The sequence below is a fragment of the Pipistrellus kuhlii genome, unplaced genomic scaffold (assembly GCF_014108245.1).
Source record: "Pipistrellus kuhlii isolate mPipKuh1 unplaced genomic scaffold, mPipKuh1.p scaffold_m20_p_3, whole genome shotgun sequence".
Lineage (NCBI taxonomy): Eukaryota > Metazoa > Chordata > Mammalia > Chiroptera > Vespertilionidae > Pipistrellus > Pipistrellus kuhlii.
Genome location: NW_023425529.1, coordinates 108,684,111 through 108,710,178, shown reverse-complemented (window position 1 = coordinate 108,710,178; position 26,068 = coordinate 108,684,111). Strand labels below are relative to the sequence as shown.

General features: G+C 35.9%; 1 protein-coding gene across 7 annotated transcripts in view; it reads left to right on the top strand.

The window, feature by feature from the left end:
* FNDC3A (fibronectin type III domain containing 3A) overlaps positions 1 to 25,863 on the top strand; it is a 159,709-nt gene extending 133,846 nt beyond the window's left edge. For all 7 annotated transcript variants that reach the window (XM_045588660.1, XM_036455765.2, XM_036455763.2 and 4 more), the window contains 12 exons: positions 2,699 to 2,837; positions 3,377 to 3,445; positions 4,550 to 4,668; positions 6,709 to 6,814; positions 6,902 to 7,077; positions 8,430 to 8,543; positions 8,832 to 8,981; positions 9,080 to 9,363; positions 9,464 to 9,676; positions 11,313 to 11,479; positions 12,820 to 12,947; positions 23,357 to 25,863. In XM_045588660.1, the coding sequence (XP_045444616.1) occupies positions 2,699 to 2,837; positions 3,377 to 3,445; positions 4,550 to 4,668; positions 6,709 to 6,814; positions 6,902 to 7,077; positions 8,430 to 8,543; positions 8,832 to 8,981; positions 9,080 to 9,363; positions 9,464 to 9,676; positions 11,313 to 11,479; positions 12,820 to 12,947; positions 23,357 to 23,671 (1,980 nt within the window). In that variant the 3' untranslated portion in view covers positions 23,672 to 25,863. The remainder of the gene's footprint in view (positions 1 to 2,698; positions 2,838 to 3,376; positions 3,446 to 4,549; positions 4,669 to 6,708; positions 6,815 to 6,901; positions 7,078 to 8,429; positions 8,544 to 8,831; positions 8,982 to 9,079; positions 9,364 to 9,463; positions 9,677 to 11,312; positions 11,480 to 12,819; positions 12,948 to 23,356) is intronic.
* The last annotated feature ends 205 nt before the right edge of the window (positions 25,864 to 26,068 follow it).

Here is a 26,068-nt window from a genome sequence, read left to right as displayed (position 1 = left end):
AGAGGAGGGAGGGAGGGAGGGAGGGAGGGAGGGAGGGAGGGAGAGAGGGAGAGAAGAAGGGGCGGGGAGAGAGAGAGAGAGATCAGCCAGTTGCCTTCGATACACATCCCAACTGGGGATCAAAACCAAAGCCTGGGTATGTGCCCTGACTGGGAATTGAACCTTTGACCTTTGGGTATATGGGATGACACTTCAACCAACTGAGCCACACCATCCAGGGCCTGTTCTTATTGTTAAAGTTTTCTCCAGTTATTAGGTTTTAGTAGACATTCTATACCATATTGAGAAGTGTTTTGATCCCCTTTGTAGTCTAAATTGTATAGCAGCAGAGTGAAGAGACATCCTGAAAATGTATCTGAGTAGTCCTGTGGGAGCACTGAGGAAACCTGAGCAAAATTGAGCAATTAGACTAAACTTTACTCAGTTCTCATAGGCTGCCTGAGTTATTTAAGGTAGATTTTTTTAGATCCTCATCTATAGTGTCATGGCATGTCATAATGGTCCCTGTCTATGAATCATTCAATAATTATTGAACATCTACTCTATGATAAGCAGTTTTAAAACTAGGAATACAACATGATCAAAACAACTAATGTTCTAGTGGAGGCAATAGAAATTAATAAGCAAACAAATATCAGATAGTTATAAGTTAACTAAAATAGGATAGCATGGCAATTAATTGGGCAGTCAAGGAAATCTTCTCAGAAATGACATTTGAACATATACAAATAGAAAGAAGGAGGTAGCATGCCAAGATCAGAAAGAACATTCCAGGTAGGGGGAATAATTGCTACTGCAAAAGGTCCTAAAGTGAAGGTAGTCAGGAGTAAAATCACATACGCATAAAATCTAAGGCATTTCGATTTTATTCTGAGTAAGATAAGAAGCCATTGACAGGTTCTAAGCTGAAAAGTGATTAAGTCCCACTGGCTGAAGTATAGAAAGTAAATGGGGTTGAGGGAAGTAATAGAAGCTGGAAACTAATTGGTGGTATAATGTAGTCATTCTGAAAAGATAGGATAAAGGAGGCATTGACTAAGCTGGTGGTGGTAGTAAAAACAGAAAAGGAGAGAAAGTTGACAGTATTTACTGATACAATAGTCCCCTTTCCTCCCCCTTATCTGTGGGGGATATATTCCAAGACCCCCAGTGGATGCCTGAAAATACAAATAGTACCAATCCTATATATACTGTTTTCCTATACATACATTCCTAAGATAAAGTTTAACTTATAAATTGGGCACAATAAGTGATTAATAACTACTAATAAAATAGAACCATTTTAACAATATACTGTATTAAAAGTTAGGTAAATGTGCTGTGAGACACATGTGCATTATCTCTCTCTCCCTCTCTTCTTCACTCCTCCCCACTCTGATAACCAAGAGGGCAGCTAAGTGACTTAACAGGTGGGCAGTATGTACACATTGTGGAATTGTTTATTTCTGGAATTTTCCATTTAATGTTTTCAGACTACAGTTGACCACAGGTCAGTGAAACTGTGGAAAGTGAAATTACAGATAAGGGGGGAGGTGGTGTGGAACTACTATAGATTTGATATGTATGTTTAGAGAGCAAAGAATCAAAGATTCTTCTAGATTTTTTTATTTGTGCAAGTGCTTTTTACTAATGAGGAATAACAGGAAATGGAGCAGATTCGGAAAAGAGAAAATCATATCAAGTTTGATACTGAACTTGAACTAAGTTCAGTAGAAGAAAAGGTCAAAATAGAAATGTATTTAAATTGCTAAAGTCAAACATAATAACAACCAGATTATCTGTTGCTGCACAACTTAGCTTAAAAAAACAAATGGTCTCTAAGGTCAGGAGTTCAGGACCAGCTTAGTTGGGTGTTTCTGATGCAGGGTTTCTATGAGTTTGCTTTCACGATGTCAGCTGGGGTTGCAGTCATCTGAAGGCTTAACTGGGGCTGGAGGAATTGCTTCTAAGTTCACTCCAGTGGTTGTTGCCAAGAGCCCTAAATCCCTTTCTCAGTTACTCCCAGGTCTTCATCACATAAGCTTCCCGTAGGGATGCTACACAGATTATCATATTTTTAAAAATATATTTTATTGATTTTTTTACAGAGAGAAAGGAAGAGGGATATAGAGCTAGAAACATCAATGATGAGAGAAACATCGACCAGTTGCCTCCTGCACAACCCCCACTGGGGATGTGCCCACAACCAATGTACATGCCCTTGACCAGAATCGAACCCGGTCCACAGACAGACGCTCTATCCACTGAGCCAAACCGGTTTTGGCAAGATTATCATATTTTTTACATTTGGTTTGTTAAAAGTAAGCCATTAAGTACAGTCAAAGGGAAGAGGAATTTGCCTTTGTTTTTTGAGGAAAGTATATTCAAAGAATTTGTGGACATCTTATTACACCCCTGAAGAATATTGAAAGGATAAGTAAAAATAAGCTTAAAGCCCATCAAATATCATCAGATTATACCTTGTTTTTGTGATGACTCTTGCTTAGTATCAGAATGTTAGATTTACACTGAATACTTCTAGGACTGAATACTCTTTATATATTCTTAGTTCCTATCAAAGACATAAATAAGCCTAATGGCTTATCACAGTGTGAAAATTCTTATCACTTGATTGAGCTTTTATGTCTCTCATCACTTTGTTCATTAAGCCAATATCATTGTGTCAAACATTATTTTATGTTTTTGTGTCTGATCACAGGTTATTGCTTACAATTCAGAAGGTAAAAGTAATCCAAGTGAAATAGTAGAATTTACTACATGTCCTGATAAACCAGGAGTACCCATAAAGCCTTCAGTTAAAGGAAAGATACATTCACACAGTTTTAAAATAACTTGGGGTAAGATTTTATGCATATTTGTACATCATTACTTCTATATTTGATTAAAATGATTTGAATAGTAAGATAATTTTTAAAATACTTAAGTAAATATGTCAGCTAGAGCAAGTTTAATAGGAAATGTGAGAGTCATGGTTTGAGGATCTTTTTTGTGAAAAGCTATATATGTACTCACACATACTAAGTTCAGATTTGATACACGAAGAATTTTGTGTCTACTGTATAACTATTAGCAGGGGCAGCGTGGGGTAAATGGAAGATTGCTGAACTTATAGCTAATGTCACCTAGGACATCCTGGCTCTCATGAGAAATGAAAATCACTTATTCATTTAAAACAAACATTTACTAAACACATACTTATATATTACTTAATGCAGAAACAATAGATTAATGAGTTCCTGATATTAATTAAAAAAAAAACACATTGTAGATGATTTCTTTTTAAGCGATCCTAGATTTGATATTATGTTTATTAGGATTTTCTGTCATTTTAAATTGCATGTACTTTGCCTAATACTACTTTTGTTTCTTTGGATAGACCCACCAAAAGACAATGGAGGGGCATCCATCAGTAAATATATAGTGGAGATGGCAGAAGGTTCTAATGGTAAGAATAACTATTAAAACATAATAGATTTATACCAGTCAGTCTACAGCTGTTCATGACTTCACATGCTATATAATAAAAGATTAATATGCAAATCATCCAAACAGCAGAATGACCGGTTGCTATGATGCACACTGACCACCAAGGGGCAGATGCTCAGTGCAGGAGCTGGCCCCTGGTGGTCAGTGCAGTTGTTTTGGGGGAAGTGCCGCTCAGCCACAAGCCGGGTTCACGGCTGGCAAGTGCAGTGGTGATGGCAGGAGCCTCTCCCACCACCATAGCAGACATCCCCTGCAGGCTTCTGGATTGCAATAGGGCCTACGCTGGGACACGAATTTTGTCACCAGACCTCTAGTTCTATATGATCTCTTTTCTTTCCTCTTCATTTTTTTTCCCTTTGTAGCAATTAGGATTTTGCATGTTACAAACCACTTTAAGTTGTGATCTCCAGAAATATAGCACATCAAACGTGAGAGTGCTGTGTACTTAAATGATTTCATTTACATTTTCTTATTTTTTTGTTTGTTTGCATTGCTCAAGTCCAGTGTATCTAAACTCTTGAAATTAGTTTATTCAGTTAGATTATACCAGATGTACCAGAGAAAATTTATCTTTTAAAATTTACCTTACATTATACTAATTTTAATAAGAAATTTTATGCCTACTGAACTTTATTCTTGAATGACACACTTAACAATCCTTATTTCTTGAAATGACCTATTGCCTGCAAAAAAATAAGGATGTCTTTTAATTAAGACTAAACTTCCTGTGGTATAATATTATAACTTTGTGTGTTATAATGTTATTACTGAACCAGTAAACACATTTAAAATGCTTAATTAAAAGCAAATTATCAATCTCACCCAAAGTCTGTACAGAGTTACAGAGATATTTCCCTTCAACAAAGCCATGCAAAATTTGTCTAGGAAGCTACACACATAAAGAAAATTAGATCATTTCCAGGAAACTCAAAACAAGCTTCAATTGTTTCTGACAAATTACATAAACACTTATTTAGTGAAGCTAGGATACCTGCCGTGTCCATGATACCAAAACGTTAAACATTACCTTGGAGCTGATTGAACATAATTGTCCACCTTACAGGAAACAAATGGGATATGATATACAGCGGAGCTACTAGGGAACATCTTTGTGATCGACTGAGTCCGGGCTGTTTCTATCGTTTACGAGTTTACTGCATCAGTGATGGAGGCCAGAGTGCGGTAATATTTATAGAGAGATTTTTTTTTTCAAGTTTGGTCAAATTAAATGAGATTACCGATGACACTTCAAATATTAAAATATATTTATACATGTATAAGAGTAATTTCTATCACCAGATAGTTAATTTTATAGTGACCAGATTATTCTGTATTCAGTGAATATCTGTTTTCTGCTTGGTGTTTAACTTTGGAAAAACAAATTTTATAAAGATAAATTTTATGCCCGAGCCAATTTGGCTCAGTGGATAGCGTCGGCCTGCGGACTGAAGGGTCCTAGGTCCGATTCTGGTCAAGGGCACATACTGGGGTTGCAGTCTTGATCCCCAGTAGGGGGATTACAGGAGGCTGATTCTCTCTCATCATTGATGTTTCTGTTTCTCTTTCCCTCTTCCTTCCTCTCTGGAATCAATAAAAACATTTTTTAAAAACAAGATAAAATTTGTTAATGTTGCTCAATAACCATACACAACAAATATAAATAAAATAATTGTAAACTGGTTTATTGTTTCATAAATTACCAGGACAAACCATAAAAATGTCTCATTTACAATTTAATATTTACTAAGAAAATACTGTAATGTTTACATATTTGTGGTAATTGTTTTTATTATTAGAGACCCAATAGCCAAAATGAACTTTAAAATGTACCATTGACTATATATGAGACATATGTAATGTTCTGGAAAAATACAGGGTTTTTTGTTTAATTTATTTTAGAGAGGGAGGAAAAGAAAGGGAAACATGAGCGTGAGAGATACACTGATTGGTTGCCTCCCATATGCGCCCCAACTTGGGATCAATCCTGCAACCTAGGTATGTGCCCTGTCTAGGAATCAAACCTGAAACCTTCCCATGCATGGAATGACACTCAACCAACTGAGCTACACTGGCCAGTATTCAAATGTATGTCTTTTAATGGGAGTAATTTTTTTCTTTTTAATGAATTTAACCAAGAGTGGTTTCTTAGGGCATTCATAGTTGTTTCTATATTTCAAATGGAATTTTATGTAGTAAAAGTAGTTTTAAAAAATGAATTGTTGAAAATGCAAGTATTCTGAAACTACATGCAAGTCCTGCCCAACTGATTTGGGATTCTCTAATAAGATAACCTTCCTGGATTAAAAAAAAAAAACAAAAAACACCTCCTACTCTTCCCTTCCCCCCTACCCCCCAAAAAAAGCTATTTTTCTAATATAACATTATAGCATTCTTATATAGGATATATTTCTGAATAAGATGATGACCAAATATTTTATTTATTTTTGGAAAGAAAGTTAAGTGTAAACATTAATACAGTACAGATAAGGCATATATGGCACTGGGTTTGTGTCAATGTTTTTAAGAAAATGTCTTTTAAAAAAAGGCTAAAAGGTTTAAAAAAAAAATGGCATAGAAGCTAAAAGTATTACCAAACACCTGGAAAGATGACAGATAGTTGGAAAAACTTATCTAATTTTTTTAAATTATTTTTAGGTGGAAAGAAAGAAGAAAATCGCTTTTCTAAATTAATAAATAAACAGGTGAAAAATACAGTATGCAGTAGAATGGCCAAATAGTCTAAATCTCCTGAAAACCTGGTAAATTGCATTCACAGAATGTTAAAAACATTCTTCCTTAGAAGAGAATTGCGGTTCCTTTTGGATAGGGTCAAAAACAATGTCCATTAGGTTGTGTTGGATGTAAGGGTTTTTTGGGTTTTTATTTATGGTTTGTATTTTTTCGTGTTTTCTTTTTCTCTTTTTTGTTCTGTTTTGTTTTTTATTTATGAAAAAAGAGAAAAGGAAGAGCTTTTCTTTTTGTTTTGGTAACTTATTTTGTATATAGTATTCAGTGTCTTTGTGTATATAACATTTTAGTTTTAATTACTTGCTCTTGATTTTATAAGGTTTGATTTTATTCAGAACTTTATTTTCAGTCAATAGTCAAGTATAATTTCAAATTTGGTACAATATTTGTGTTTATATTATTTTTCTTTAACAAAAGCAATCTCACTATTTAGTTTGGGGCATTTTTGTTTTGTTTTTGCTTTTGTTTTGGCAGGTATCTGAAACTTTACTTGTGCAGACTCCAGCTGTGCCTCCTGGCCCATGCCTCCCTCCCAGATTACAGGGTAGACCCAAAGCAAAAGAAATACAATTACGATGGGGTAATTTCCATTTTGGTAACAAATTATAATTAAGTTAATACTAAGTATATTCCTCTTGTTAAGTTGCACAAATCTTTCCACCTTTAGGACCCCCTGTGGTTGATGGTGGATCTCCCATTACCTGCTATAGTGTGGAAATGTCTTCTGTAGAAAAAGATGAACCCAAAGAAATTTACCAAGGTTCTGAAATAGAATGTACAGTGAGCAACCTTCTTCCTGGGAAGACTTACAGCTTCAGACTGCACGCAGCTAACAAAATGGGGGTAGGAAAACTGTGATGACTGAATTATAATCACAGTGTGTTTCATGTAACATATATAATTGCAATTCTTATTTGTGGCTCAATATTTCACAATGTATAGCTGTAAGTCTATACTGATAAATAAGAGATGGTGAAATCGTATAATTGTTATAGAACCTCATTATTTTCAAATCCCACTTATAATTTGTGACATTTTAGACTTGAACTGAGCTAAAATTTGCCTTTCAGGTAGTGCTAATAGGGTTCACTTACTAGTAAATTAAGGAGAAGAAACAAGATGATAAGATGAAGTATTTGTCTTTTGGGCTGGTTATATGCAGCATTTACTTTCCATTGACAACTAATTGTGATTCTTTTTTTGCCTAAGGGGGGAAAAAAACTTGACATTTTAAGCACTTCTGGTTTTGTGAGGATTTTTTTAAATATAATTAAATATTTGTATAACTCCATAAATGAACAAAATATAGGTGATTTCTCATTTTACAACTAAGGCAGTTGGAGCTCAGATCTTGCCCATAGTTATACAAACTAAGAAGAAGTAAAGATAAGCCTTAGACTTAGGTTTGCTGGACTCCACTCAGCTATGACAACTTCTTTGCATTAAAGCAGGTTCTCTAAGGTCAAAGCAGTAATTTCTTACCTCAGTTGAATAACACTGTTTCTTTGAACTATTCTATAATTAAAATTTCACAAAATTAAACTGAGCTTCTTCCTCCCTATTATTTAAGGTTTCAGTGGACTGTGCTATATTTTATGTTCTCCAAATAGCTATAACCTTATTTTTAAATTTCTTACATCAACTTTATATGCTTTGTTAGCAGTTCATACATAAGTCATCATCTTGAAATTGGGATCACAACTTTAATACTAGCATCCTTAATCTGTATTTTTAGGTTTGTAATAATTTGTCTAAATCATCTTAAGTAAATACTTGCTTTCTGTATTTTTCAAAGAATATACCTGTTAGACCCTTCTAAAATTATTGTAAATTTTAAGATAGAATTTATGCCTACCATCTCTTATGCTGTTGATATCTGTTTCTTCACTCCTCACAATTTTTTCTGACTGATCCCACCTACCTAATTCCCTAATTCTATGCCCCTCTTACAAAAAAACAGTTCATGAAGGAACAAAGGACAGGAGAAAAAATATAGTAAATGAAACTTAAAAATACCCCACATATTCACTTACATGATAATTAAATCTTTTTACTTTCTGTGAATACTTTTAGACTTATATTATGACCAATTAGTCTTGAAGGAGAGGGATTATGCACTTATTTGTGAGTTTTTATCGAGAGCTATGCACTCAGTAGGTGAAAAACGGAAATGGTGGTTATATTTGTTTTTCTAGTTTGGACCATTTTCAGAAAAATGTGATATTACTACAGCCCCTGGACCACCAGATCAATGCAAGCCCCCTCAAGTGACATGCAGATCTGCAACTTGCGCACAAGTGAATTGGGAGGTATTGTCATTTCCACTTATATTTACTTTCTTAGTCAATTAGAATAGTTTATATAAAATACTAAAGATACTGTTTATATCCTTATATAAGTTATACAAAGAGTAAGTCTCCTTAAATTCACATGGTAAAAAATGAGGGTTTTTTTCCTCTTTGAAGCATTTAAGTAAGGTGTATTTGCATTGCAGATATTTAGTTTCTTATTTATGATGTGCTTTGTGTTCTAGCTAAGGTTTTGTCTCAGTAATGAGATACTTAGCCATTGACCTTTATCCTTTTCTTAATTTAAAGGTCCCTCTGAGTAATGGAACTGATGTCACTGAATATCGATTGGAGTGGGGAGGAGTTGAAGGAAGTATGCAGATATGTTACTCTGGGCCCAATCTCAGTTATGAATTAAAAGGGCTTTTACCAGCAACTACCTATTATTGCAGAGTCCAGGTAAAGGCAATGAGGGCCTTGTCACTTACTCTCTTTACGGTTTTGTGAGCATTTTCATGGCCAAATCTTTGTTAACTATGAACTCTGTTCATTTGTAGGCTCTGAGTATTGTGGGGGCAGGTCCTTTCAGTGAAGTAGTAGCCTGTGTGACTCCACCATCAGTTCCTGCTGTTGTGACTTGTCTTCAAGAAATAAGTGATGAAGATATAGAAAATCCCAATTATTCTCCTTCTACATGCCTTGCAATAAACTGGGAAAAGCCTTGTGACCATGGTTCAGAAATCCTTGCCTACAGCATAGACTTTGGAGATAAACAGCCCTTGACAGTAGGAAAAGTTACAAGCTATATTCTAGACAATTTGCAACCAGATACAACATACAGGTATAATATAAAACTTTATTAATTTTTGCCTAGACCAGAGACACACTTTAAATAGAATAATCATAATCTAAACTCATTTTTCTTCCTACATGGCAATTAGAATACGAATCCAAGCCTTGAACAGCCTTGGAGCTGGTCCGTTCAGTCACGTGATAAAGCTAAAGACTAAGCCCCTCCCCCCTGAGCCACCGCGTCTGGAATGTGTTGCCTTCAGCCACCAGAACCTTAAGCTGAAATGGGGAGAAGGAACCCCAAAGCTACTGTCACCAGATTCTATTCAGTACCACCTTCAGATGGAGGATAAGAATGGAAGGTTGGTGTTTTAAATTCCTTCTTTATATAGTTTCTTGGATCTTGAATATATTTTTATAAACTATAGAAGTAAATAAAATAAATTTTCAAAGAGAATTTGCATAAGAATTTTGAAGTGGGCTGTTTTTGAAGCATTAGAGGAAACGACAATTTTCTGTTTTTAACTTGTGAGTGGGATGTCAAAAGAGAAAAAATTAAGTGGTCTATTCTATGGCTCACTTCTGTAACCCAGTGATTTTTACTTTTTTCATTTCATGGCACACATAAACTAATTCCTAAAATTCTGGTGGCACATGAAAAAAAAATTTATACCTATATTTTTTTGCCAGTCTAACAAAAAAAAAATAGGTATAATTTTTATTCATTCACACTGGATGCCTGGTTGTGTTGGCTGTTGTCATTTTTTTATTTGACAGCATAAGGGAAAAGAGGTGAGTGACCCTAACTAAATAGTCAGGTATTGCACATCTTAAAAATTCTTAAGGGATACTAGTTGAAAATCACTGCTCTTACCCTTTTACGCTTTTCATACTTGTAAAAGAAACTTAATCTTTGCTATGTCTTGAATGCTTATTTGCAAGAGTCAATTTTTACAGTAAATGATTGATTGGCTGGGAGTGTCGGCCTATACACCAAATGGTCACAGTTTGATACCAATCAAGGGCATGTACCTGGGTCGCAGGTTTTAATCCCCAGGTCAGTCGAGTCGGGTGGGAAGGCAACCAATTCGTGTGTCTCACATTGATCTTTCTCTCTTTCCTTCCCTTCCACTTTTTGTAAAAATCAGTGGGAAAATATTCTTGGGTAAAGATTAACAATATATATTGAGAGAGAGAGAAAGAGAAAAACCGTATAAGCATTCATTATTCATTCTCCAACTTCCAAAAAGCTGAACAGTCAAAAATATTGGGAAACTTTCAACATATGATGTTAAACTTCCCATCAAACAGTTTGAGTGGATAATTCATGGGAAATTATATATTCTCTTATACTGCTATATAAATCTCTAGAAAACATCACCAAATCAATTAAAATTATGCCTGGGAATTGAGAGTTACCTTTTTTTATGTCATAAATTATATGCTTGCGACTCTAATTAGAAATAATTTATAATGAAAATTGTGTTCTGAGTACCTTTAAAAATGTGTACATCAAAACACAGCAATCAAGAATCCTGAAAAAAAAAATAGTTTCCATGGTTTGATATGAAATTTAGCAATAATTTTTCAGAAAATTATGCCAAATTCAAAAATTATCATCTGATGAAAAAGCAAATTATTTATCTGGAGTGACAAACCAATCCTGACATTAAATTCTAGAAATAAGTTATTATTCCTAAATTATGTCCCAATTAGTATTTTATAAACATAATGTAGGCAAGGATTTTTTTTTTTTTATGTTTTATTGATTTTTTACAGAGAGGAAGGGAGAGGGATAGAAAGTTAGAAACATCGATGAAAGAGAAACATAATAAGCTGCCTCCTGTACATCCCATATTGGGGATGTACCCACAAACAAGGTACGTGCCCTTGACCGGAATCGAGCCCGGGACCCTTGAGTCTGCAGGCCGACACTATCCACTGAGCCAAACCAGTTAAGGCTCAAGGATTGTTTTTAATGACTCCTTTCCATTTTAGGTTTGTATCCTTATACAGAGGTCCATGTCATACATACAAAGTACAAAGACTTAATGAGTCGACATCCTATAAATTCTATATTCAAGCTTGTAATGAAGCAGGAGAAGGTCCTCTCTCCCAAGAATATGTTTTCACTACTACAAAATCTATTCCAGCTGCCTTGAAAGGTAAGTTATACATCTTTATTTTCTTTAATAACAAATGGTTTTTAAATGCATTTTTGTCAAGTGCTTTATGTACTGTTATTAAAATTTATCATCCAGTATATTTCCAACATTTAAATTAAAATTAAAATACTAAATTGAGCCCTGGCCAGTGTGGCTCAGTTGCTGAGCATCATCCCATGCACTGAAAGGTCACTCGTCCTCTTCCTGGTCAGGGTATGTGCTCAGGTTGCAGGTTAGGTCCCCAGTTGGGTTATGTGCAGGAGGCAACCGATTGATGCTTCTTTCTCATATCAGTGGTTTTCTCTCTGTGTGTCTTTCTTTCTGTCTCTGTCTCTGTCTCTCCTTACTTCTCTCTCTAAAAATCAATGAAAACATATATTTTAAAAAATAACTAAATTGAATAGTAGATAGGCTGGTTTTCTAATAAGGCCATTAGCTGTTTCTGCTCTTATTACTTAAAGGGGGGAAAATTGCAAATTCTGGTTGCATTGTCATTGTTATTTCATTCATTTCTATTTTAGGGAGAGAGCCGGGTTGTTTGTTTAGAAAAACATAAATTCTTAGTTGATTTGAATCTTTAAATCAAATATACACACACACACATTTGTATATACATATACCTTTAAAATCTGTTTCAGAAGGGTTCTTATTTTAAAGTTACTGCAGCAAGATTGTACTTTGTGCATTCATCCAAAAATACTGAATTTCCTCACACTCTGAGGACAAATCACAAAGACTTCTAATACCGTGTCTTCAGTCATGTACTTGAGCATACCATTTGTTAAGCAGATCCATAATTATAGGACTGTTCTTGAATAGTGTTTCTAATAATGTTGACAGCGTTCCACTGATCTTTTTTCTGTTCTCTCGTCCAGTTTAATGTCTCTTAGTCTTAATAAGATTGCTGATTTTGACCCCTTTGTGCCCGACTATTGAGTGAAACAGTCATATGTGGCTGAAGAACTAGAGGTAGTTTTCAGCTCATCCTCTTAAATTATAAATTTCATGTTCTAGTTATGCTCTTAGAAATACCATAGTTTTGTTTTTTTTTTTAACTGCCTTATACCCCTCTGTTGACTTTTTACAATAAAATAGTGCTCACCTTGACACATCTTTAAGTCAGTCTAGCCATTGTAGCATCTGTATAGTTTATGACATGAAGATAATGAGTGAACTATTGACCATTTCTCTGCAAATTTCAAAAATTCACTGATGTTTATTTCAAGTTAATAATTAAGTTTTACAGTTTTGTTGATTTTGATTAAGACAAGTGTTCGTGTAATGTTCCAAGTAAAAATTAAGAAGAGCAGATTTTTATTTTTACTTTTTGCTCTCTACAGCCCCCAAAATAGAGAAAGTAAATGATCACAGTTGTGAAATGACATGGGAGTGTTTACAGCCAATGAAAGGTGATCCAGTTATTTATAGTCTTCAAGTTATGGTGGGAAAGGATTCCGAATTCAAACAGGTATGTGCCACAATATAATTCTATGGATATATACTTTAACCTTTCTCATTTTTATGAATTTTTCAATGTAAGATTTTACTGTCTTTATCTTCCTAATTCAAAAACATTTGTTCAACTGATAGAAACAGAGAATAAATAGTCACCAGATAATGGGTTGGAGGTAAAAAAGGTAATATAAGGAAGTACAAATTGACAGCTTTACAAATAAGCTCGGGATGAAAAATACACCATAGGGAATATAGTCAATAATCTTCTATACACATAAAGAGGTAATATGCTAATTTGCCCGTTACAGTGTCCCAGTCACGACCAGTCTGTGGGCAGGGATGGGAGCAGAGACCTCACTCCCAGCGCTAACATCACACCACCTCCCCGCCCAGCGCTGAGGTGAAGCTGCCTGCCTGCATCCCTGGCTAGGGACATGATGCTGCAGGGGCTGGGCTTGACGGGGGGCCTCAGGCTATGCCCCTGCCTGGCAGGACTTGATGAGGGACCTCAGGCCACACACCTCAGCGCCAGGCCGGGACACCTCAAGTTGTTCCCCCCACCCCCTGCCCAGCGGTCTTGACAGTAGGGACTCAGACCACATCCTCTGCCCCAGCACCCGGCTGGGAGACTTCAGGTCGCATCCCCTGCCTGGCAGGGCTTGACAGGGGACCTTAAGCCCAGCGCCAGGCCTGGGGAACTGAGGCTGCACCCCCACCTGGAGGGGCTTGATGAGGCGGGGCGGGGGGGCGCCGGGCAGCGGGTCTGGGTCTTCTGCGTTTTTGAAGTGTGTGCGTGCGGGTGTGGGCAGGGACTTGATGTGCGTGCGGGTGGTGGGCAGGGACTTGACTCCAGGTGCTGTGTCGTGCCCCAGACTCTGACAGGAGGGAGGGTTTATATACATTTTACTCATTTTCTTTCATCTCTGACACTTCTATTATAGAGAAAGGGCAAATAGCAATATTAAAATATTTCTTCTAATTAATTCCCTTTTAATGTGCATGAATTTCATGTACTGGGCCACTAGTATTGTAATAACTATGTTTGGTGTCAGGTACTAGACTTATTGGGATGATCACTTCACAAGTTATATGAATGTCTAAATCAGTATCACTGAAACTAATGTAATATTGTATGTCATGTGTAATTGAAAAAAAAAATTGTTCAGTACTCACAATGTTTCAAACATTAGTAACTACACAGTGTCTCAGGATCCAAAATATTTTGGATGCGAGCTACACTTAAACAGAATGTTCATTCATTTGACAAGTATTTATTGAACTTTGTGCCAGGCACCCAGGATACAACACTGAATAAAAAGTCCTTGTCTTCATGGAACTTATATTCTAGTTGAAAAAGAGATACTAAAAGTAAGAAAATACATTAGTATATCATATGTTGGATAATGGTAATTGCAGACTGGGTAAAAGGTAAAGGAATACTGGGGGGACAGGCAGCTGGTGTTATTTTATACAGGGAGTCAAATGACTTGTGAATAGAGACCCAGAGAGGGGTGTTCCGAGAAGAGGAAACAATAGGAACAAAGGCACAAGGTAGGAGTCTGAGGGTTAAATTTAATGAAGTACAAGGAGGCCAGTATGGGCAGGGCAGTGCGAGCAAGGGAGAGAATGGTAGATGAAGTCAGGTAATTAATGGGCAAGGGGGTGGGAATTTTATGAGTGGTGTGGATGTCATGTAGGGCATTATAGGCCATACTGTGACATCTACTCCATGTAAAATGAGAAGCCAATAGAGGATTTAGACCAGAGTTGTCACATGGTCATTTTGGCTAGAGTGGGACAAGTACAGAAGCAGAGAGACCATTATGGAGGCTTTTACAATAATAGTAATAGTCATACTATACACAGTTATTGTAGAAGCCTAGAGGAATTATCAACTCCCTGCTTAAAAAATTCAAAGATAAAGAACTTGTTATGCAACTTAAAAGCCTAATTTAACTTCTATATTTGTTTCATCTGATTTTCCATTTTTTGCTGTCAACCTTCTTGATTTTGAGAGCTTTTAAACTGTGTGGTTTTGATTTTAGTATCTCATCTTGTGGGGGGGGGGGGTTCCTCACTAGAAAATCAATCATTCATCTTTATTTCAGTCTTCATTATAATTATTAATAATAAGGTATTTTCCAATTAAAAATACATTTTTTTCCTCTCGAATTTTAAGTATGGAAGTGAAATTTCTTAACTGAAAATACAAAAGGCCCCAAAGAGTCATATTAAATTAGGCATGTGATTGTTTTTCTCTATTAAGCCATCTGCAAATTGACATGATAATTAAATTTAAATGTAATTTACAGATAAGCACGTTTCCTTCCAAGGAGGAAGCAAAATTAATATTCAAGCAAATGTAATTGTATTACCTGTTTAAAGGAAATAGAGACCCCACATTTGAGTAGTAAATTAATTTTAATAAACATATCACTACATAAAGAGCAATGTTAATTCTAATTTAACTTAAAAGCTAAACCCTATCATCACTTTCACTTATTTTAGAGAAACTTCATTTTATGTATGCTCATCTAAATCTCTTAAAAGTCTTTTTTTAAGAATTCAATATTATCCATAAAATTTGATGTTTTATTTAAAATTTATTTGATACTCAACACATGTATTGAATACTACATATGAAGAATTATTAACTTACTATTCTGATTTCAAAAACTTGTTTAGAATTAAATTTAAGAAGCAGAAATTTTATAAACATGCCATTTTATTTAGCCAAACAAATAAAAGGTAATGAAGATAAAAATTACCTTATAAAAAGGAATGCTTTATTCTAGATAGAATTTAGAATATTTTCCAAAAGGGGTGTCATTAAATGAGTCTTTTGGGGGACTGGTGAGCTTAGGAGGAACTATGAACTCTCAAGTGTGACTCAAAAATGGAATATGTAGAGAGGAGGGGCCAGGTCTAGGTGGGTCTTCATTCTATAGCAGTAAGGACTGTTGATGTTTTTAAGAAGGGAGGTTATTAATATTTATAAATTGATGGTTGCAGTTCTAGACTAGCCTCTAAAACCCTGTTTAACCTATAAATGTTGCTAGGTTTGAGGATTTGGAAGCAAATTAGTGGGGCAACAATTGATTTCTTTGCATTCTTTTTCTTTATCCCTCTTTGATCAGCCAGTGGCTGTCACCAGCCCTTGCTGCCTTCTTGTGGCTCTGTGCCCTTCATGCTGAACAGCACCTCACCTAGACTTGTTCCATTCTCTAAAATAGGGGTGTCGAACTCAATCAGAGAAGGGGCCAAAATCTAAAATCCAACCTAAATCGCGGGCCGAATGGTTTACTGAACAGTCATAAACTGTCATTGTGATGGAAACGCAGCGGAGTGCAGTGATGACAGCGCGGTGCGGGCCACATTGCAAGGCCTGGCGGGACGGATTTGGCCCGCGGGCCTTGTGTTTGACACATGTGCTCTAAAATTATAGTCTCTTTCTGACTCCTTCCTCCCTCTCTCACATACAACTCATATATACAGTATAGCTGACCTTATTGGCATTAAAGAAAGACTGTTTTCTTGGGAAAATTCATGCCAAAAGTGAGGTGTCTGCTGACTCTTAAACCTTCTTGGAAGTGTGTGTGCTTTTAAAAACAAGTGGTTTTAACCAAAATGGCATTTCAAGTGGTTAAAAAAAAAAAAGGTGAAATGACAATAGAGCCACTTTCCAAGCAGATCAACCCCACTGGAGAGTCTGTGGCTAAGGCAGTTCTTGTGTCAGAGCTCATTATGTTGCATATACCAAGAAAACCAACTCAAACTGGCTTTTATAAGCAATTAAGTGGGCATCCTCCTAGGGAGAATCCTGAAGATAGTCAGGCTTCAGGACTGGTTGACAACAGAAATTCAATGAAGTCATCAGGGTTTCTCTCAACAGTGCTGCCCTGGGCCATGGGAACTTACTCTTCTTTATTCACATTGGGCAGGGGACACTTAGGGTTACAGAGCCATCCCTGGACCAGTGACTGTGCCAGGGTTCAAGCCATCCAGGACCCACTGCAGGCCAGCTTCTCCTAGTACATAGCTGGGTAAGGGAGAGTTGGATACCCATCCAAAATCAGAATGCTGTTGGCAGTCAGAGAATGGGGACTGGAACAGAGGCCTATTGGATTCTGTACAACTTCTTCCTCTCTGAACTTAAATTCTCAAAAAAGTGCTCCTCAAAATGCCCTGCAGAACTAATGAATGTGAATATCTGGAAGTGGGATCCACAATACTTATTCTGTTTGTTTGTTTGTTTGTTTCAAGTGGTGCTTGTGCACAATAAATTTAAGAACTGCTCTAAAAGCTCCAGGTTTACACTGGCTGGTGTAGCTCGGTCACTGGGTGTTGTTTTGTGCATAGAAAGGTTGCTGGTTTGATTCCTGGTCAGGCCACATGCCCAGGATGTGGTCTTAGTCCCTGGTAGAGAGCTTGCAGGATGCATCCCGTCGGTATTTCGATCTCTCACTTCGATGTCTCTCTTTCCCTCCTCATTCCTCCCTCTCTAAATACCAATAAAAATATTTTTAAATAAATGAAACAAAAGCTCCAAGTTCACTTACAACCCCTCAGTGATAATAAAGGGGAGTAATGGTAGAGACAAGAGCTCTGTGGTTATTTGTCTGTCATCACTTTTTTGTGAGGGTTTTTACTGTTCTCATCATGTATTGACACTACAAAATAATTATTTGCAATAGCATATGCATAAATTATACAAGGACCACATGTGACCATATTATATGACAGTATATGCTTTATTATGTGTCATGAATAATTACTTTTAAATTTAAATTTATCAAATGCATGTTAAATATTAAGAAAAAGCTTAAATAAATTCACTCAGTCTAAACATAATATATTGCTGAAATCATTGTCTTTTAGTTACTGCTGTAAGTATATTGTGCATATTCTTCAATGTAAAATCATATATTGATATATAATGTACACAGAAAGTAAAACTAATTAAACAGAATTTGCTCCTCTGTAATGACAGTTTCAAAAGTGGTTATCTTTGATGGTAAACATGTACACATATCCTTAAGAGAATACTGTTTTGAAATTTTAGTACTAAAGTATTTGGTAAATCTAGCCAACCAAATAAGTTTTTAGAATGTGAGTATAAAAACCTGCAAAGAGATATAAACGGGCAAGATATTATTTAAATTTCTATTGGCCCTACTTCTACAACTATAATTTTCCCCATGTTATGATATATTCAGAAAGCTAAAATAAAGACAAATACCAATTTGTGGGAGTCTAAATTTTCTTTAAAAGGTTTTCCTATAAAATTATGTTGCAGTTGGCATACTATCTCAAAGTTCTTGGTCAGCTAAACATGCACAAATTTCACAAGCTTTGGTTTAGTCTGTAATTCTCTCTTTTTTTTTTTTAATGTATATGTATTTTTTTTATTTCAAAGAGGAAGGAAGAGGGGAAGAGAGAAACATCAATAATGAGAGAATCATTGATCGGCTGTCTCCTGCACGCCCCACCCCGGGGATCTAGCCCACAACCTGGGCTTGTGCCCCAATCAGGAATCTCACCGTGACCTCGCACTTCATGGGTCGGTGCTCAGCCACTGAGCCACACTGGCCAGACTTGTCTGTATTCCTTAATTAAATGAAAGTAAAAATAATCTCCTACCTTCCATTTTCTTAACGTAAACTGCACTGATTGATATTTGCCACACTCTTCTTATGATAGCAAATATGGGGCTATTTTGTTTTTGTTTTATTTTAAATTTATGCAATACAATCTTCGAGCAATATAGACCAAAAAAATTATGAATTAGAGTTTTTACTTGCCCTTTACTATTTACTAAAGCCACAACAATTTTACCTTGTCAGTATGAAAAGGGTGGGTGAGGCAAAAAATAGCGTTATTCATTTTAATCTTATTTTTTATTCTGAGACCCTACCCAGCTCATCTCAAGCTCAATGCTTATTTTCTTTTTTTCCCCCCCATTTTTTTAATTCATTATCTGTGTACATAATTTAACATTGTACCCCCTCCCATACATACCCCCCCTCCCCAGAGTTTTGTGTCCATTGGTTGTACTTATATGCATGTATACAAGTCCTTCAGTTGATCTATTATCTCCCCTGGATCTCCCTACCCTCCCTGCTGTAATTTGACAGTCTGCTTGTTGCTTTACTGTCTCTATATCTATCTTTTGGTTCATCAGTTTATAATGATCTTTATTATCCATAAATGAGTGAGGTCATGTGGTGTTTCTCTTTCATTGACTGGCTTATTTCACTCAGCATGATGTTCTCCAATTCCATCCAGGTTGCTGCAAATGATGAGAATTCCTTCTTTTTTATGGCAGCATAGTATTCCATTCTGTAGATGTACCATAGTTTTTGGATCCAATCATCTGCTGACCGGCACCTAGGCTGTTTCCAAATTCTGGCTATTGTAGATTGTGCTGCTATGAACATAGGGGTGCATATATCCTTTCTAATTGGTGTTTCTAGTTTCTTGGGATATATTCCTAGAAGTGGGATTACTGGGTCAAATGGGAGTTCCATTTTCAGTTTTTTGAGGAAACTCCACACTGTTCTCCACAGTGGTTGCACCAGTCTGCATTCCCACCAGCAGTGCACGAGGGTTCCTTTTTCTCCGCAACCTTGCCAACACTTGTAGTTTGTTGATTTGTTAATGTTGGCCATTCTGACAGGTGTGAGATGGTACCGCATTGTTGTTTTGATTTGCATCTGTCGGATAATTAGTGACTTTGAGCATGTTTTCATGTGCCTTTTGGCCTTCCTTCTGTCTTCTTTTAAAAATATTCTATTTAGGTCCATTGCCCATTTTTTAATTGGATCATTCATTTTCCTTTTATTTAGTTGTATAAGCTGTTTGTAGATGTTGGAGATTAAACCTTTATCAGTGGTATCATTTGCAAATATGTTCTCCCACACAGTGGGCTTTCTTGTTGTTTTGTTGATGGTTTCTTTTGCCGTAAAAAAGCTTTTTATTTTGATGTAGTCCCATTTGTTTATTTTCTCTTTAGCTTCCATTGCCCTAGGGGCAGTATCAGTGAAGACGTTCTTTTGGCATACGTCTTGAGATTTTGCTGCCTGTGGATGCTTCTAGTATTTTTATGGTTTCCCGTCTGATGTTTAAGTCCTGTATCCATTTTGAGTTTATTTTTGTGTATGGTGTAAGCTGGTGATCTAGTTTCATTCTTTTTGCATGTATCTGTCCAATTTTCCCAACACCATTTATTGAAGAGACTCCATTGTATTGTATATTCGTGCCTCCTTTGTCAAATATTAATTGAGCATAGTGATTTGGGTTGATATCTGGGTTCTTGATTCTATTCCATTGATCTATATGTCTGTTCTTGGGCCAGTACCAGGCTGTTTTAAGAACAGTGGCTTTGTAATACAGCTTGAAGTCTGATATTGAGATCCCTCCTACTTTACTCTTCTTTCTCAGGATTGCTGTGGCTATTCGGGGTCTTTTATTGTTCCAAATGAACTTTTGGAGAGTTCTTTCTAGGTCAGTGAAATATGCCGTTGGTATTTTAATGGGGAGTGCATTGAACCTATAGATTGCTTTAGGAAGTATGGACATTTTGATGATATTGATTCTACCAATCCATGAACATGGTATGTTCTTCCATCTGTTTACATCTTCTTCTATCTCTTTTTTCAGTGTCATGTAGTTTTCCGCAAATAGATCCTTTACTTCCTTAAATTTATTCCTAGGTATCTTAATTTTTTTGGTGCGATGGTAAATGGAATTGCTTTTTTAGTCTCTGTTTCTGTATTAATGCTTATTTTCAATAGCTTCATTTAGGTATAAAAATCTCTTTAAATTAGTTTTAAGCAAGTTCATCTGTTTTTTCAGTCATGTATCTACAGTTGTCTATAAGATATCTCCCTATAGCCGAAACCGGTTTGGCTCAGTGGATAGAGCATCAGCCTGTGGACTAAAGGGTCCCAGGTTCGATTCCGGTCAAGGGCATGTACATTGGTTGCGCGCACATCCCCGGTAGGGGGTGTGCAAGAGGCAGCTGGTCGATGTTTCTGTCTCATCGACGTTTCTAACTCTCTCTCTCCCCCTTCCTCTCTATAAAAAAAAATCAATAAGATATATTTTTTAAAAAAGATATCTCCCTATGTACATATTCTCTTAACATCTAAAACACAAAATTGAAAATCTGATCATCCATCTTCCTACCCCCCCCCCATCTCTCCTCCCCAACTTCTTTCTTATTTCATCAGCATTATAAACACTAAGCTCACTTTAGTGCCTAAGTTTTAAACTCTTGGAAGAATTAGGGGTTAGGAGGTATTAACTCTTAAGTAAGTAATAATCATTTCTAAAAATGATCCATAAAAACTATGCTAAGGGTTCATAACCTTATGCTTTTATGCACAAGAGGCCCTGTGCTGCCCACCTCCCTCAATCTCTCCCTCAACCTTATAATTAGGATTCCTTAAAACACTCTTTAAATATCATACACCTAAAGTAACCCCTGTGGATTCAAACTGAAATTTTCAACTAGTGTATTAATATATTCCTCCTCTTCGTCATATCTCTTACCTATCACCTTCATGCCACTTGTTGAGTTTTTTTTCTCCTAACCATAGTACTATGTTTATTTGGAAACAAATGGGGAAAGCAAAGAAAATTTTAAAGAAAAAAATATCACCCATTGTACCCATTAGATTAGGGGTGTCGAACTCAATCAGAGAAGGGGCCAAAATCTAAAATCCAGCCTAAATTGCGGGCCGAATGGTTTACTGAACAGTCATAAACTGTCATTGTGATGGAACGCAGCGGAGTGCAGTGATGACAGCGCGGTGCGGGCCACATTGCAAGGCCTGGCGGGACGGATTTGGCCCGCGGGCCTTGTGTTTGACACATGTGCATTAGATAAATACATACTGTTTTTTACTCTTTTACAAAATTGTCCTCATTGTATAGACGCTGTTTCTCATGGCAGCCTAATGCAACCTTCTGAATTAACTTAATCCTTTTACCATTGCCTAATTATGAACCTCTTCTGCATTCCCACTCAGAGCATTCATTTGCATCCTCAAAACTAATGCATAATCACCATTTTCTCTAATACTTACCTTACAGCTTACCTCTTTAAATAAAGGTTATATATACACACACTCAGCATCCATTGATAATACATTTTGAAGTAAAAATAATTAATAGTTCATTAATTTAGTTGCCTTTTATTAAGTACCTATTACATTCTGGATTCTAGAGACACAAAAATGAGGCAGTTCTTACCTCATTCCCCTTGGAGCAAACTAGTATGTAAAAAAATTAAATTTACAACACAGATATAATTGAGGCAGCTAAGATAGCTTGAAAGAATGGTTAATCTGACTTACAACCCACCAGCTAGCTGGGAGAACTCAATTGGAAGATCACTGTGAGCCTTGGTTTTCCCACACACAGAATCATGGAAGGGACTCATTAAAGGAAATGATAGCTTCATGTATTGAGCACTCACTATATGCTGGGCACTGTGCTAAGTGCTTTAACAAGTAGTAATTTATTTCATTATCATAATTACCTTGCAAGATAACCACTATTATGCCTGTTATACCAAAGTAATTGGAGTCTAAGATAAGGTGACCAGCGTCCCGCTTTTGGCGGGACAGTTACGATTTTTAACAGTTTGTTCTGTGTCCCCCGGCATTTTAAAAAAAAAGTCAAAAAGATTTAAAAGAATATTTCCAAAAATGGAGACTTTTTTAAAACGCCACGGGACAAATTGTTAAAAATTGGAACTGTCCTGCCAAAAGCAGGACGTCGACGGTCACCTTAGTCTAAGATCACATGGACTGCACAGTGATAGAGCATAGCTTGGACCCGGGGTGACCAATTCTAATACATATTCTCCTAATCCTAGAACACACTCCTGAAAATCCATGGAATTTCATTCTTATTTTCCTTGTAAGACAGAGGACTTCAGGTTTTAAGATCCAATTCTGTTATTCTAAGTGATCTCTTTAAAGTCTATTAAATGATTTACCATAGACACCTATAGAAAGCTCCTTACCATTCATTCACTGTTTTATTCAGCATATATTTGAAATTGTACAAAACCAGTTATACAAAGATAAGATGAGGGGATGAGATTAGATACTTCCTCCTTTCATGGAAAGATTTCACAAAAGTTTGACTTCGTACATTTGAGGAAACCAGGGACTATTTTGCCTGTTCAGCTACTTTGGGGTACATCTTCACTTCTTAATTGTTCTACAAGTTCTGTGAGGGTAGATCTTACATTGTAACTTTTCAGATTTCTCCATATGTATTTTTTAAATGTCATTTGAAAGATAATAGCAGCTTCCATGTTTAAAAATAATTCTGAAACTAGCCAATTTTAACAAAGATTTTTCTTCCCATCCTCCTCACGTCATTCTTTTTCTAATTTCTCCCACACAGATTTACAAGGGTCCCGACACGTCATTCCGGTATTCCAGCCTCCAGGTGAACTGTGAATATCGTTTCCGCGTGTGTGCCATTCGCCAGTGCCAAGACCCTGCGGGGCATCAGGACCTCGTAGGTCCCTACAGCACAACAGTGTTCTTCATCTCTCAGAGGACTGAGCCGCCAGCCGGCGCCAGCAAAGACTCTGTGCAGAGCACCAGGACCCGGCGAGCACTTAGCGACGAGCAGTGTGCAGCCGTTATCCTTGTGCTGTTTGCTTTCTTTTCCATTTTAATTGCCTTTATCATTCAATACTTTGTAATCAAGTGAAAATATAACTTTATTTTTAATACTGTATTACATTTTATTTTGTCATGTACTAAAATTATTTCTGTATTGCTTTTCCCAAACAGCGGCATTTGGCACTGGCATTGAGACAATAGTCCATCATTTTTGCCATTTTCAGTGCTTATATCATTAGGTAGAGGCTGCACTTCATTAGGATGCAAGCCACAGAAATAGCAATTTTTGGTTTTTTGTTTGGTTTGGGTGTGGGTTTTTTTCCCCTTGTCTTTTTTTCTTCTGTCCTTTCTTTTTTCTTTTTTGTCTTTTTCACATGCCTTCTTGACAAACAAACCTTCTAAGAGGCAAGAATACATAATGGATATTTTGACCAGTCAGCATGAGTGTAACAGTGACAACCTGATCTGTTTGTTTTAAAGATTATTACCTAGTGAATAATTTAGAATGATTAAAATTTACACTAAAACATGCTATAAGAACGTTAAAGTCTGATGCTGTGAAAGCAATCTAGTGCTATATTTCTACCTCCTTGTTTGTCTTAATTATTTGGTAAATGGGATTATGATGAATAACTGGAGGAGCTTAGCAAACAGAAACGGTGAAAGAATATGCATGAAAAAGAAGAACCACTTGTTTGACTAATGTGGAGTTCTTTATTACACTATATTTTCATGAATTCACAGATAAATCACTTAAAGAAAGCACAGACAGTTTACTTGGCCTAAATTAATTTAATGTTTACTCAAAAGGCATCTCTTCAGGTCTTGAGAATATGGAAAAGAACAGAGGGCTTTTAGATAGTTTTTGTAAAGTAATCATAGTCAAACCTATTTAATTTGGTTTTGTGAACCTTTGAACTATTTGTATGTGTATAAGAACATACATGTACATATGTGGCATATAAACTATACATACCACATGTAGAAATACACACACATTCATCTATCTGGTATAGGCTCATTTTTTAAGAACTATAAGTTTTGCTGCTTCTTCCATAACTACTGCCATCACCATCATAATTCATAATCAAATCTAACCTTTTTGTTTGGAACACCAAATTTAAAGACAAAATTAATTTGCACCAGTAAACTTCAAACTGCTTTCTTTCTTAAAAGACTAATGTTTAATGTAATGTCTGTTTGAATACTTCCAAATTGTTGCTTGCATGTGTTTAATGTTGCATTAGCGCACTTTGCAATTGCATAATTCATTAATGTTTTGTGAGCTTGCATTTTTGAGTTATTGGATGATCAGATTGTATTTTGACAAGTATCACATTGTACATCTTGCATAGATGTCAATGACTGCCAGTAATAATACAGTTTGTTACAAAACTATAAAATTCTTGTTTTATCACATCTGTTATCTGTAAAACACTTGTAACTAGCCTTTTTAATTTATTATTTGAATTTTAGGATAGTGAATCACTAATTTTTAGTTGCTGAAGTTAGCATTTTAGTGATTACTAAGCACTTGTGTCAGTCTTTGATAAAGGACATATGTTTTGTACTTTGAAGATCTCTGAAGAATTTCTCTTATATTAAAATGGGCATGTGTTGTAATTGTTTTATGTCAAATGATCCATGCTGTAGAAAAAAAACATTAACCTTTGTTCAAAAAAGAAATGGATGAACTTGGCCTTTCCAAGTGGTAAGAATTATCTGTCAATATAATATATTGTATGTTTACATTTTATTTAAATTTAATCTCTTATGTATAGGCTGATAACTTCCCAAAAAAACAAGTGATTGTGATTGTTTTCTAGAAACTTCTTAAAAGTGCTACATTTGGCAGTACAAATGAGTTTGAGTGTAATAGCCCAGAGATTTCTATAATAGTTGAATGTCTAAAATGGTAAAATGTACCACTGTGACAGTTACAGTGGCTTATGTTTTTCATAGTAATGGAAATGAACTCCTATTTTTTATAGTAAATGTCATTTAATAGTGTATTTGCCATTTGAACCTCACTGCAAAATTAGTGCAGAAGAGAAAACAATTTTTAATGTAATCTTGATTTTACCTCATATACTGTACATTCCAAAAACTCTAAACTTTTTAAAGATTATAGATACACTACCAAACATATCACTTTAAAATTGTATAAGGTTGAACTTCATACAAATGAAAAAATATTATCTCATAAAAATACATAAACTATATAGCAAAAATACCTTTAAAATCCATGCAAAATAAAAGTGGTATCATTCTTTTTTGAGATATGTTTATTATATTCATGTATATTATTTGCTGCTGCTTTTTTTGTTGGTAATTCTCACCCAATGACATTTTTTTCCATTTATTTTTAGAGAAAGTATAAGGGATGGGGGGAGGGGGAGAGACAGGTAGAGAAGAGAAAGAGGGAGAAGCGTATATGTGAGAAAGACACATCGATTGATTGCCTCCTCCGCATACCTGGACCAGG